The 15,883-nt window shown below is 39.4% G+C and overlaps 1 protein-coding gene across 1 annotated transcript in view; it reads right to left on the bottom strand.

The window, feature by feature from the left end:
* LOC310948137 (CUB and sushi domain-containing protein 1-like) overlaps positions 1–15,883 on the bottom strand; it is a gene marked incomplete at both ends in the record, with an annotated part of 443,680 nt that overhangs the window by 152,953 nt on the left and 274,844 nt on the right. Inside the window, 4 exons of the mRNA XM_083915161.1 lie at positions 756–941; positions 1,150–1,332; positions 5,544–5,656; positions 5,978–6,081. Coding sequence (XP_083771287.1) covers positions 756–941; positions 1,150–1,332; positions 5,544–5,656; positions 5,978–6,081 — 586 coding nt within the window. The remainder of the gene's footprint in view (positions 1–755; positions 942–1,149; positions 1,333–5,543; positions 5,657–5,977; positions 6,082–15,883) is intronic.

Genomic DNA, 15,883 nt, shown 5'->3' with positions numbered 1-15,883 from the left:
CTTATTCTTGGCTTTTTAAAACTTGACCCTAACCCACTAAACAGTGCTTGCAGTTTTCAGGACTTTCTCAATCTGACAAAAAGTTTACACACAAAGGTCTTTAAGACAGTCAATATCAAAAAGGTTTCAAAATCGTGATTAATTTTGAGACATCAGTTAAAGAATACATTTTTTTTTTTGTCTTTGGTTTCCATTTGACAGCAGCGATCTATCACCAAGGCTTTGAAGAAGCAACTTTAATTTCAGTTTGCCCAGTGCAACAGCACTAATTGTAATTTTCAAAACGCTGCTCCAAAAAAAAAAAACATCCCCGCAGAGGGACAGGTTTACAGCCAGCCGATTAAACACAACTCCATCTTTAATGACTAGCCAGTCAAACCATGGCTTTACCGGATTTTAATCAATAACCTATATTGCAATAGGGAAGAGCAATTTAATTGCCTTTGTGGTCAAAGTGTTCTTTGTGTAGTGGAAAAGTGCACAATAAATAAAGCATCAACAACTTATCCATCCAGTGTGCCACCTATTCATTCATCAACTTAATCCAATCCCACATTCTCTTTACCGACTGGTTATAGACCAGTTAACAAGTTGAGAAAAAGTACCCCCCCACCCCCACACACACAAATTATTTGACCATTTCAGTTGACCATTTCACAATCGTATTTCAGCAATAAAGAATTTGCATATGCATCTCCTGAGGTGTTCATTAAGGAATTACTAACGGATGCAGTGACAAATAAAGGTACAATTACCTTCATCTTTGATCACCAACCAGTCAAACTGTGGCTCCAGGTCAAAGTCAGAGAAAAGGAGATGAATGCGGCTGCCAGGTTCAGAAATAATCAACCACACACAGTTCAGGTTGTTCCCATACTCCTCTGGGTAGTTTGGGGACAATACAGTCCCTGATGGAGCCGTGAAGTTGAAGAAACATGAGACTATAAACAGGAAGGAACAAACGAAGAAAGGCAGGAAACAGATAGAAAAGTTTAAGTTGATAAGTTGGTAACTGGGTAAGAATGCCAGCCAAGAGGGAAAGACATATAGAAAAGGCATTTAGTAAGAAAGAAAAAAGATAATGCAAAAAATGGAACAGGAAAACAATTGACACGGACATAAATATGTCTGTAAAATATATGTACTCACAGATACAACTGGGTTTATTGCCAGACCACTGGTTATTGTGCTGGCATGTGATGGTCCTCTCTCCCACTAGTTCAAAGGCCGACTGGCAAAAAAAGGTCAACACATCACCATGTTGAAAGCGATCACCACTGCGGCGACCAAATGTCGGCACCCCAGGATCACCGCAGCCTCCTCGTTCAATCTCTGTAACACACAACACGGATAGCCATGTTCTTATGCTGATAATTAATGTCAACAAGTGACATGGTGACATTCAGTTAAGGGTCTGTCTGTTTTTGCTTGTGAGGTTGGATTAAATGACAATAACATGCATACATTGATTTTAAGATTGTCAGTAGGTAAAAAAAAATCCAACAATATGTATATATGCTCATTCTCACATGCGTCTATTGCTGGCTGCCAAAGTTGCCAATTCTACTCTACACTTCACATGCTGTCTGAACTGTATCTATCTATCTATCTATCTATCTATCTATCTATCTATCTATCGATCTATCTATCTATCTATCTATCTATCTATCTATCTATCTATCTATCTATCTATCTATCTATGACTAGCAGCAGCAACGTTATTACTGTCATGATCTGGTTCTGTCAGTACCCTCCTCTCTTCCGTTTTGTGTGAGTTTGTCTCCCTCTGTCTGTGTTTCCCTGCATGTGTCTCTCCCTTGTCTGTGTATAGGTCCGGTAGGTGTTCCCCCAAAGCTGCAGCCTGTTATGCTGATGACTCCACCACCTTAAATACCTGAAGCTGACAGGCATGCAGCGCCAGACCGTCGTCAACCCTTTATTGGTAACACTATTCCCCCCTGATTGGCATCCCCTTTCTCGTTGTGGTTTTCACGCTCCACGTAGTAAGTTGATTAATCGTGTTTGTTTTCTGTTTTCTCCGTAGTTTCCCGTGTTCCCGTTTCCCGTCCGTCTCCCTGATCTTCCGTCGTCTTCCTGTTCCTGTTATTCCTGTGTTCGTTTAGTTAGTCTTGTGTTTGTATTCTCTGTAGTGTTTTTGCGTTTGTCAGTTTATTATATTAAACGTTTATTTTGTAACTTAATTTTTTGTCTGTGTCTGCATTGGGTCCACCTTTCGTGTTATTCCTGTACCGTTCATGACAATTACAGCTGTATGGAGCATCATAAAACCTCAAAATGCCTCTATTATTGCTGTGTTAAGAATTGTTTAAAGAAATGTTATTGTTTTCCTTCTCACAGCCAAGTGAAAATCATCTTTGTCATTGTCATCAGAGTAATTATAGTGTAGTGCAGCTTGAATTGTGAAAGGCAAAACAAATAGTGGAGACAGTTAGATACAAACACACACACACACACACTGATCAATGAGTACCCTTGTTAAGAAAACAGCAGGAGGTAAAAATTGGAAAGCAACACCCTGACACTTTGACACTGTATAACATATGATTGCTTCCCATTCACATGTGTTGTTTCTCTCCTTGTTTCTTTATGTTTATCCCTTTGTTTCTGCTTGTGCTCCTTTCAAATCGTCCTTCTCTCCCACTGTGCTCAATTTTCTTCTTATCGCTCCCGTGCTCGCAATCTGATTCAATACAGTGTGCTTTATTGGAATGAGTGTACCAGGCTGGCCTGCAATCCTATTCAATTCATTTTGTCACTTCATTTTTTTTTTCCATTCTTCTCTTAATGACAGTGCAGATTCATCCACTGCTCTTCACTCTCTCCCCTCTTTTAAAATCTGACATTCTACCAAACGTCTGTCATCTTGTAACACATGCTCCACCATGCTCCTGGATTCGCTTTGGGCAAATACATTCCAAGGTGAGCTGTGTGTGTGTGTGTGTGTGTGTGTGTGTGTGTGTGTGTCTGTGTGTGTGTATGCATGTTTGACACTTTTACAATCTATTGGAATGTAAGTACACCCACATGGATAGAATACTGAAAGGTGGCAGTCGTGTGTGCGTGTGTGTGTGTGTGTGTGTGTGTGTGTGTGTGTGTGTGTGTGTGTGTGTGTGTGTGTGTGTGTGTGTGTGTGTGTAAGTGCATGTGGCCCAGAGCTAGCTGTCACACAGTTGACAAGTGTCAGGATTGATATCAGCGATCTTGAGCCCCTGGTATGTCTGGCATTATGGCTCTCTCACTCACTATTTTGTTTTTTTTAGTTTGTTCTTTCTTCTTTTCTGTCATGTTTATGCGTTTTACTGAAGTGCAGAACGTAGATTTACAACTCAATACAACATTTTATGCTTTTGTTTCCTTTTCTCTCCAAAAGTCATATAGTATACAATGTAATCTGCATAATTGAGAACAGGAAATAAAACATAGCGGATAAATGTATTCAAATTTCATGAAGCAAAATGAAGAAAAGAAAAAAACAAAACAAAGGATACGTTATAGACCTTTCAGATAGATTTGTGTGTTTTAGCCCATTAACTACTTACATAAACTTTGCATTACTGTAAACCATTTTCTGAGACATACAGTACATTACAGCCACATTTGCTTTCAGTTCATGCCAGTACCGTACAAAAAAGAGCTTGCAGAGAACGGACCGCTTAATGTAGGGAATCCATACAGTAAACAATTTACACTCTGTAAAGTTTTTAATGATAAAGTTACGCAATCATCATGTTGTTAAGCAGCTGCCTGCAAGAAGTGTGTGTTAAGAAAGCTCTTCTCTGTTGGTAGAACTTGAGTGTCAGCTGCCAAACAGCAATCACTGTACTGCAAACAACTACCAAACCACCCCAATAAATAACATTAATGTACGTTTAATAGATGCACTATGTCTTCATAACAATCACACTGATACTTCTGATTCTAAAGAAGAATATTTAAAGACGTTCCAGTGATAGTTTGCGGTCCTTTGATGAGTTAAAAAATAAGTACATTATTTACACTGTTACTCTTTTCACAGCCAATTGCCATTAGCTTGAAAACTTGGCAGCCACATTTCACTGGAAGCTTTAATTATCATAATGGGCTGTGAGTGTTTATGCTATTAACCATCTCTCTCTCTCTTTCTCTTTCTCTTTCTTTTTCTCTTTCTCTTTCTCTCTCTCTCTCTCTCTCTCTCTCTCTCTCTCTCTCTCTCTCTAACATGCAAACACAAAAATGCAGTGATTGACAATTACAACATTATGTTGGCATTCAAAAGCAAGGCAGCTAAACACCCACCCACACACACACACACACACACACACACACACACACACACGTGTTGGGTTTTCCTGCAGGGCTGAAAACCTAAGAGCTCTCTGGGTAAAACTGATCCAACTGCATAACGCGACATTATATGATGTGACAGCTTCACATATATACATGCAAGGACACGCACACTGATATACCATAGGCGGTTGTTTCACTTATCCTGGGGGAAACCAAAACTGCAAGATCATCTAGAGGTTATTAACCACCTTTTGTTTTTTTCTTCCCCCCCCCTACTGACATCAGATATCAAAGAAATATTAAAGTGTTTTGACCAAGTTGTAAAAAGGAAATAGGCCCTTACTGTTGTTTAGGCTAATGTTGAACATGCAAAACCAAAGTCAGAATCATCTGAGCCTCATGTTTAGCCAAGTGATGTTATACATCATCAGCTTACAGTTTCAGTTGCATGCAGTTTCTGTAGCTACACTGTGCTGATTCCCTCCAACAGTAACTGACCCAGGACAACACTGTCAGCAACATCATTGAGTCAAACACAGCTTAGCAGAACCAAGAGCACAACCTTCATCCCCCTCAGCCTCACCTCCTCTGTCACACTCCCTCAATCTCTCCCAGACAGTTTATTTCTTCTCACTCAATTTGTCATTTTGTCTCCTTTTGTCCCACTCTGTCAATGTTGTGTTGTCCCACTTCCTCTGTCTCTATGTTTATCAAATTGCCTATCCCTCTCTACCTGTCTCAGTCTTTGTCTCAAGTGAATTCACTTTTGTTCAATGTGTTTTATACAGCTGCATTGAAATGGTGAGATGCAGTAGGTAATCAAATATATAAATATGATAAATGGATTGTTCTAAATATTAAGTATTTATAGGGACACCTACATCTCTCCCTCTCACCTTCACTTACTGTGACTGTCAACATTTTATCTCTCTATCAGTGTCAGCTTTGGTATAATATGAAAAATAACCAAGCAAAACGATCAGTTGATTGACTCATAATTCATTTATTACCTTCCTGTAATGCACAGCCGCACACACATTCACATGTATACACAAGGACAGATGACAACAATTGTGTTCACCATTGAATCACCCTGTCAGCAACGCAACGACTTTCACACTCCATTATGTGAGTGTATATATCTTTTTGTGTGTGTGTGTGTGTGTGTGTGTGTGTGTGTGTGTGTGTGTGTGTGTGTGTGTGTGTGTGTGTGTTTTCAGAGGGAAATTTTATATTCTTTGTAAAGAAGGCCATACCTTCATAGACTGCCTTGAACCCTGCTGAGCCGATTGTATCGTCCGACTGAAGGTGAAGCCACATCTGATTGGACAAGCTAACGATGAGGTCAGGCACACTGGAACCGGTAAGTCTACACACACCCATACACACAAATACATACACGTTAGCACAAACTGTTAATAAGCATTACAGGTTTATCACTTTCTACTTTTGAATTAAAATAGACTTTAGTTAATTATATATAAACCTAAAATGACATATTAATGCTTAGATGGACTAATCTATGATTACTGCATTGTTTATGCACACTGTAAAACAGTTTATAACAATATGTTTGTTTACCTTCACAACAGTGTCCATGTGTCTCCAACTGTTTCACTGTTTGCCACTATTAACTTGTTACATGTCAATATTACTATATTATAGACAAGAAAACAAAAGTGGTGCTTACACATAGAGTACCCTCCGAGTGTCTCCTATCTTCCCTCCATCTCCCACAGTTAGTGTGTCATATCCTCTTTCCAGGTCAAACTCTTCAAATGACAGCTTTATCACCTAGAAAAACATAGAAGATAGAAATATTTATAAACACAGACATGAGTAAAGGTGAGAATACATACAAAAGAAAAGAGAAAGACAGAAAACCAGGGAGAGATTTATAATCAATTCCTTGAGGGATGGTCCCATGCTTTTCCACCAGTACAATTTCCAGCAATAGAAACTACTGATTATATCACTGGGGAAATGTGAAAGCCTATATTGAAATGGTAGTTCTGTTGAACAAACTACTGCCTCTTAAGCAACAAAAGTGCTATATGACGATACAGGCTGCATTGTCTCTCACTCTCTTTCTCCCTCTGAACCGATCGGGACAGATGGCCGCCCACCAGACCCTAGGATCTGCCCGATGTTCCTACCTTTTAGAGTTGCCACCCTTGCTCATGGGGGGATTGTTGAGTCTCTGTAAATCAACAGAGTATGGTCTTAGTCTAGACCAGTCTTTCCTAAAGTAAGGGTTGACACCCAAAATGGGTAAGGGATCCATTTTTTTAGAGGCAGAGTAAAATGCATAACAATAATATGATATGATTCATTTTTGTATCGTCTAGAGACGCCAAATTTCTCTTTTTGGAAAGTTAAAAAGTTTTGTAGTTGGCCAAAGTGTAGTGTATAACAACTAATTTGACAGTGACATATCAGTATTTCAAAATAATCCATCTTTAATGAACGGGAGCAGAGAGAAAGAACAGAACTGTGAAACTAAAAGCACCCTTGCTATTATTTGGCGACATCGTCCTTTACATTCACTTCTGGGCGCTGCACACCCTCCACCCTGCAAACACACCATTCTGCTGTTGAGCACTGAGAAATTCGGTGTTTAATGTCTTACTTGAAGACACATTCATGGCTATGGGTGCATGTTTTCAGCACTGGATCATCAATCTACTGTGCGCTCTAAAATGCCGTAATACTGGTATTCTATTATTTGCAGCTTGTCCATTATTTATAAGCTGTACATCATTTCCCTGACAGAATGGAAGATGGAAGATTTCTGCTGTGTTCAGAAAACCTCTTAGAAAAAAGAGCCAGTCTCAATCAGTGAGTTACTGGTATATTGGAGGACTAATATGAACTATGAACATGTGATCTTAAGGATGAGAATCCATCGCACAGCAAATCATACTGCAGTGAAGAAAAACCTTACTGCAGGTGATAAGGATGAAAAAAAACCAAAAAACATTTCAACACACCAGAACCAGCTATGCATAGCTAAGCCTTTGGTCGTGCTTTGTGAAAATAAAAAATGGCTAGCAAATGATCAAATAATGTAAAAGGATATGAAACCATCTGAGGGATTAACTGCCATCACGTCAGGAATGGCAAAGAAGTCGTGGATAACTGTATCAATCTGTATTCATACACATGCTTGAACGCATCCATGTACACACACACACGCACACGCACAAACACACACACACACACACACACACACACACACACACACACACACACACACACACACACACACACACACACACACATATACACACACACACACACACACACACATGAAAACACTGCAAACTGATATGCAAACAGGCTAATAATTAGAAGGGAAAAAACATATTTTAGTTTGACATCAGCAACAACTACATTGAAAATGCAGCAGAATAAATATCTGACTCACACTTGTTGAAAGCATTTTACTATTATTATACACTGAATATTGCAGCCTCCGGCAATGTTTAGTCTTTTCAAATGGCTAGAAATAATGGGAGAAAGATGCAAAACAGCCTTGTGAGGTATTATAGCTGGCTAACAACAAATCACAAGGAACATTAATAAACCATTGTACTTTATTTGTTGATGTGTTTTTGTATCATATTTTCCCATCCATTTGAAGGTTCAATATAAAACATGGTTTCTATAGATTATTTAATGATATATCATCGCAACTGTCAAAATCTTCAGTTGTTTATTTCTGTAGTGTGTCTTCTTTTTAAAGGCACACTATTAACAGTAGTGCTGACCACATCAGCTGGTATTAAGGGGGATACAGAAACAATCTATTGGTTGTCAAACATGAGCCATGTATTTGTTTGAAAACTATTTCAACAGATAGTTAAAATCTGCCAATTGATTGCCACATATGCACAGAAATACACTTCGACAGGCATGTGAAGCCAGGCGGAAAGTGATGCATGTTCTCTCCTGTTACAGCATACAAATTTTGATTTATCTCCTGTGCTTTCTTTTCTGTACAAAAACACACTAAACAGATAACTGGTTTGGTCCTTCTCCTTTTATCTACTACTAACCCAAAACTCTCTATCCTTGGATTGTAAGCTACAGTCACTAGCACAGGTTTGTTTTTCTCTGATTGCATCCCTGCTGTTTTTTGAAGTTGTCGAAAGTATTAAAACTATGATACTCTTTTTAGATACCATGTGTTTAAAATTATACAATTTACATTAAAAGGGATAGGGATTCTGAACCAGATATGTGTCATGGCAGAGTGGGTAGTGTGGGTATTGTGGGTAGTGTGGGCGTAGGAATGGGGAAATCCTCACGGAACAGAACAGCATAGGTCTGCTAAAGCTTTCGGCTGAACTTCCAATGCTCCGGGCTCCATGCACTGCGGCTTAGAAGAAAGCCAAACGTCGAAATCTAGTCTACACACACTGCTCACACTGCTATGACACAGAGCTTGATTTAAATCAGCAAAATATTTAGTTTGTTATTTATTTTATATATATATATATATATATATGATATTATCGTTAGTACCAAAGCTATATAAAAAAAAAACAGGTCTACGATCAGATTTTCAACCCAAGAGAAGAAAACCAACTGGCCCTCAACTGGAGGCACAAGCAGGCAGCACCACTGGATGTCAGAACAGTCAGCGAGAGTGCTGTCATTGTTATTCAAGAAGTAAGCTAGATTCAGCCATGCCAAAAAAAAAGAATAGTTTAAAATTCTGGTATTGTCACAGCCTTAGCTGGCTTAGCTGTCAATCAAATATATTACACTCAGTAGCTTGGAGACTTAAGGAGCGTTACAAAATATATATTCCTATCAATCATTAAAAAAATTAACAAAATAGAAATCTTCACTGCAAAAAAAAAGCGCTTTAAATCCAGGTATATAAAAAAATAAAATAAGAACAGCAAAGGATCAGGTGTTGTTGTTGCAGGCTGAATGTATGTGTATGCCTGAGATGAGAAGGTTTTTGTTAAGATTGTGCAGCAGCTTGTGGTCATAAAGAAATGTAGTGAAGCTGAACACAGTCAGAAACAGACTCTCAGATCTGCGCACCCATGCATGTTTTGTGCCCATCAGTGTGTCTGTGTGTGTGTGTATAGGAGCTGGTTTTCTCAGGTACAGTATATCTGTCTTGACAGCTGAAGCTAATTATATTTAGGCATGCCTGTTTCACTGTATGTATGCGCACAGTTTGGCTGTGTGTCTGTTCTCTCTCTGTATTTGTTTGTGAGCATGTGCGTCTAGAAACTCAGGGCAGATTGCATAGTAGCATCAAACTAAAAGGAAGAAACTGACGCATTATCACACTAAGGTCATTAGCAAGAGGCTCAGTGCTGTTCAATAGATCCAAATGGGCCAATTTAGAAAGACATTAGGAGCAGCCTCAACCCAAAACTATATTACTGTAGATTACCATCTTTATTTTCTAAAGCAAAGAAAGAAACTAAGCAAGAAAGTAAGGAAGGAAGCAACCACGACGGATAGACGGACAGAAAGTGTAATCTAGGCCTTTATTTCCTGTTAATGCCCAATGTGAACATCTTCAGTGCTTTCATATGCCGCTGTGAACACACAGACCACTACGACATTTAACTACAAGAATCACAATGGAAATAAGTCCTGTGACTTTTTTTGTTATCCTTGATGTTCTCTTACATTGGCATGCATACTGGTGTTGCACCAAATTTAAGTGAATTTTAAAATTCAGTCTTGACAGTCAATATAAAATTTGCCTTAAGTTTGATGATCACAGCTTGGTATATTTTCTTTTACTCCAATACATTTTTTAGGTACTGCAACACTGACTAGTATTTCAAGAGAAAGCTTCTCATGTTTAAATTTGGTCCATTCAGGAAAAAAATGGATGCTCTTTAAAGGGTTAAGTGAAGCGTTATCACTTTGAGGTCATTAGCGAGCAGCTGAGCAGCTAAGAGCAGCTAAGAGCAGCTCAATAGACCATTAACCATTGTTAAGAGCACTGTGCATACCAAAGCTACAGTGAAATAAGCTACCTTCAGTCAGTCAGTGAGTAAAGTTGTAGTGCCATGAATTTTAGGGTCTCCTCAGGGCAAAATCACAGTAGAGAAGAAACTGATCGTAATCTTTCTACCACTCCGATCCTACATTCACAGCGAGTATCATGTTCACCACTCAAGTCAAACAATGTCAGGCATTCTTTTGCTGGTCAGTGTCAGTCAGCAGAGCCTTATAAACATTACATGCAGTGCACACTGTAGCCATTCAGTTCACCTCCAGCAGAACAATAACAGAATATAGCCTACCCTGAGATGTCCCCTACATTGCTGCAGAACAAAAATATTGAAATTGTATAAGTATACTTTCCCTGCTGATCTTGCCCCTCACTATTGTGACCTTACATCAGAGTAGTGCAATAGAACACACAGCCATAATTGGGTGGACTAGTGCTTGAATTCCCTTCTTGAGCTGAGGCTGCAGCAGTGCTGAGTCACTGCGCAAAACAGTGGGAAAAAGAGATCACATAAATATAAATCCATAAACCTGCCTGTCTGTCAGTATGTATGTTTGTCTGTCTATCAATCAAACTTTTTAAAAAATAATGGAGTAATTTAATTGCTACTTCACTGATGCCAGAGCAACAGACAGGCTGGTCAGGGTTCACTGTCATGCTCAAGGGCACTTCAGTAGGTCAGATGCTTCTCTGCATGGTTATTTACAATTAGGTTCTCTGGTCAGAGGGTAGCCTCCCTACCATACTTACTATGCTGTCGTGCAGCCCGAGGTTCCCCTTTAAAATAAGATTTGATTTGGGCCCTGTTAAAATGTCAACACTGCGCACGTCTAATAAATTAAGTCCAGTCAACCATTTCAACTACAGAATAAGTGGAGGTGACTCCTGCCAAGGGTAGTGCACATGGGTATAAGTTTAATTTCAGTCTTGGTGGCAGTAACACTAGCCTCCTTGTTACAATTGCACAGAGCCAACCTCCAACAAACAGGCTATTTTCCTCACATGACATCACAATATTTTTACTTTGATCATCCTCTCAACTGACCCAATGTAAATGCAAGACAAATTCTGAGTTGAAGTTGAGGCATCTACCTAGTACATGTTTTGAAGAAAGAATGCCATGGTTGCACATTTTATTCAGACAAAATAGCACATTTACAGTTTGCCTCAGTAGGAATACAAAGATGCAAGTGATTTGTATATTGAATGTGTGTGTGTGTGTGTGTGTGTGTGTGTGTGTGTGTGTGTGTGTGTGTGTGCGTGCATGCATGTGTGTGTGTCTGTGTGTGTGTGTTTGTGTGTGTGTGTGTGTCTGTGTGTGTGTGTGTGTGTGTGTCTGTGTATGTGCCTAAGAAATAAAATTAATTCACAAGACAGGCTCAAAGTTTTTAAGCATTTTTACAAGTAAGTAATCCCAATTGACATGACAGGTGATGTAATATAAAGCGTATACAGCATTAAGAAACAACAAAGTATACAACATGACATTGGTAAACCACAGCCCACTGATTGCTATAAACTTCACTAGCCACTTCCTGTCTACACTGATACGGCCAGACAACATGACCACACCTAATAATACAACAAGTATTCATTGACACACAGGGTCTTGAAGCAACATTATTTAATAATAATTATAATAATAACACAATGAACTGGCCATCTTGCTGTTGGATTATTATGTAATGTTAGCTGTCTTGCTTTGTCTTGTGTTATTGCACTTTATTGAGGTTTGGCTGTGTTAGCAAAGTTGAATCATGAGTAATTTAACAGTACAGCTGTCCATTTTAACGTGTAAAAGTAAACCGCACCCACCAAATTGCAGAAAAACCCCAAAACAATTCTTACATAATGTTGCTTTAACAGGGTAGGGTTCAGGTTTGACAAACTCAATGCATTTATACTACTTGGAGTCAAAAATAAACTGTCGAGAAAAAGTTTAAACTATGTACTGAGGTGACCCCTTGTCAGAAGTAGTACAGAGAGGGAACAGCTGTCCTGAAAGCAGAGTGTACAAGAATTCCCTTGCTGAGATTGTGCAGCTATGTTGAGTCACTGGTAAGCTGCCACAATGGCAGTTTGGGGCCTTTTTTCCAATAGATTACTTTTAGCCTGTCAGCCAAATAAACAAGTATATAATGACATGCAACTCTGCTTGAGGACAGTATCCAAAGCACACCCTTGGTTATATAAAAATATGTTATCTGTTACAGAAAAAAGCCTGCAATCAATGATTTATCAGATTACCCTAATTATCAGATTTAATTTTTAAATTCTAGACTCAATTTCTCAAGAGCACTTCATTAACACTTTAATAAAATTAGAAGCACTTTTGCTGGCCATTGCAGCTCAAGAGAGCATTATAAATCTTTATTTATTTATAAATCTTGAAACTATGATAAATTTAACGATGGATACACACTGTGCAGCTGAGCAACAATGGACAAACACAGCAGCAGGATGCATACCAAGCCACTGCTTGTGGATTCTCATCCAAACAATTCATTTACATAAGCAGTGTAAAGCCTCTACAGAACAGTGAACCAGCACAGAGAGGTAACTGCTGCAGCTGAATGTGCAGAGGGGGCCAAGTCCAATGCTACAGCCCTTTGCAGTCCACTAGGCAAGGCTATTAGCTAGTTGTTTAGCTGTAGGTTCAACTTGATAGCTGATAGTAATACAATGTTTCAGAAGTTGTGTCTGTTATAATTATGTGGTGCATGATTCCCATGGTCTACAGCCAGACTCTTGTTAAAATAAATTGAGGTGTGAATGTGTGTGTAAAGGCTTAAGCATCCATTCATTGATTTTATTTACATGTCCATTGTTTTTCAGGTCTCAAGGCCAGGGTCTGTCCCACTATGCACTGACCATAGGCATAGAGGGACCTGGACAGATTGCTGGGCAATCCCAGGGCTCACATAGATATACAATCACCCATTAATAGTCCACCTGACCTGCATGTCTTTGGACTGTGTGAGGAAAAAGAAGGAAAGGAATAATGACTGGATTCCTTCAGACCTGACCATGAGAGACTCATTTCTTGTAATGTGTGTAACAAGGTCATTACATCTGCACTGTCATAAAATTGTTTCAATACACAGTAGAGGGTGCAGTATTTGTGTTGATTATGGCATCTTGGGTTTATACATCAATATTTTTTGAATTTTGTGTATTAGTGTTGTTATATGCTCTGACAAGTGAGTTTCCATGTGGGACAAATAAAGTACCAGTCAATTTAAAAATAGGATGCTAGTCTGTTGGCTATACTCTGAAAGTACCCAGATGTGCCATGTTTATGTGTTGCAGTCCCGCCCTGAGGTGACCTCAGTTTTAAGTGTTAAGAAAGCAAACGGCTGCTGTCTGGTATTAAAACTCCCTTGTCGAGGTATTACAGCACCTTTGAGTGCTGTTGACCTGTTGGCTGGGCAGTTTAAGAAAATAAACTGTAAACTATGTTTGAGCAACAGCTGTGTGACAGCTCTGGGGAAACTGCATTATAAACTGTTCTGTGATACAGCAGAAAACTATCTGGCAGCAGCAGAATTTTATTTGACAATTCTGGATTTAGTAGATGCTTTACTCCATAATGTTTTACATTATAGCTCTTATATACGTACATTTGTGTATTACCACCATTACAAGAGGCCAGTGCACAAAACTAAAAACTGTGACCTTGGGACATCCATGCATCATATGGACAGCCTCCTTCTGGTTGAGAGATGTAAGGTTCAGATTTGAGAGCCAAAAACAGAGCTAATACAGTAAATGTCGGTGTCAGATCGCAAAATTACAGCTGAAAGCCAGAATAGCAAAAAGCCTTGATTTGACATAATGTGCTAATTAGGTCGCTGGTGAATGTTTTCCATTACGACAGACACTGATGGTTATTTCAATTTTATTTATAGTGCCAAATCATAACAAAAGTTATCTCAGGACACTTTACAAACTAGGTAAAGACCACACTTTATGACTTATTTATGATAAAAAATAGACCCGTAGAGTACGGTTTACTCGCAGTTTGCTGATGCATTTGCTCAGTCAATGGCCCTCATTTATCAAACCAACATACGGCAGAAAAACGTGCATACGACCATTTCCTGGCAAACTTCAGCATTTATCAATTTGGAAGTGAGTGGGAGCTACGATCAAATCTCACATCAGGTATGAGATCGTGTACGCAAATTTGAGCCTGTGCATTTGCGGTGCAGCACAGCAAAATCTGGCTGAAAATAATTAACAAACCTCAGCTGTCATTAAGTATAAGTAGTCACATATTAAGAACAGATCAAAACAGATTCTTAACACGAATAAAAAAAATTAAATTGTGGTTGGAGCAATTGATTGTACTCATGTGCGTCTGAAGGCACCATCCATGAACGATTACGCATTCATCAATCGCCAAAACTACCACTCGATAAATGTACAGGTGATTTGTGATGCCAAGCTTTCACTTTTTAACGTGGTGGCCAGGGGGACACACACGATTCTTTTATATTCAAAACAGCTCGGCTTCAGTCCGAGAGGCCGACAGGGACGAGCGGTTGAAGATGAATGAGTGAATGAATGTGTTGGCGCGCGGCTGCTGCAAGGCGCACTGCAGAGCCAAAGTCATCTCCTCGGTTAGTGGCTACCCTCGATAAATTGCATTAAATCAAACAAGGTATCAGATTATTAACATTTTGGTATGGGTTCTTCTAGGTGACAAAGGTTATCCTCTAACGGAATACCTAATAACCCCGCTGGCAAACCCCGCTACAGAGTAGGAGCGCAGGTTCAGCAGTGCGCACACACGCACACGGGTCTCAGGGGAGCAATGCTTCGGGTTGACTTCCTCCGTTATTCTTTTCCATACAGCGTTTTTATGGGCCCCTTTTATTCCACTCTTAAGACTGCCAAAAAGCACATCTTTATTTTGCTCCATCTCAGAGGTCAGGATGGCGATCTCTGTGTTGGAAAAGTTTATTTTCTTCCCAGTAATCCTTGTCTCCATGTTTGACCTCTGTGTGCGAGGCCTCAAAACCAGGAATATTTAAGGGCGTAACATGTTAATGACAATCGACTTCAGCCGCCGCATTTATCAAGGCCCGCTCATTCGTACGCTGAGATTGGTCGGATACGAATGTTTCATAAATCACACGTGTGTCCTGTCCTATGACCAATTCTGCTCTCAGATCTGCGCCTGTTTTCACACGTGTTTTTTTTATAAATGAGGGCCAATGTGATCAACGTCTTTACTGAACAATGGCCTGTATGTTGATTTTAGTGATTCAGAAATCAGTATGTCCAACATGTCCTCATACATAAACAACAGTCTACGTTATTTGCCGATGACTTCCAAAGCAACATATATTACTATTCCATTTAATGCAGTCACAGATTTAAACATGTGGCTAACGTTGCGAAACAGAAATACTTGGTTAAGTTTACTGGTTACTAAAACAGTTGGTTAACTTAAAAAAGCAACATTGACTTTTGGTTTGACACAGGGCATGAACAGTGGTGTCCTGGGTGAAAGTCTCATCCACCACCCCAATCTCCTCTCTACATAGATTTTGGTGTTCTTTATAGTAAGTCACCTGACTTCCTCCTTTGCTCCTT

The sequence above is a fragment of the Echiichthys vipera genome (genome assembly GCF_963691815.1).
Source record: "Echiichthys vipera genome assembly, chromosome: 1".
In the NCBI taxonomy this organism is placed as follows: Eukaryota; Metazoa; Chordata; class Actinopteri; order Perciformes; family Trachinidae; genus Echiichthys; species Echiichthys vipera.
This window is presented reverse-complemented; position numbering and strand designations above follow the sequence as displayed.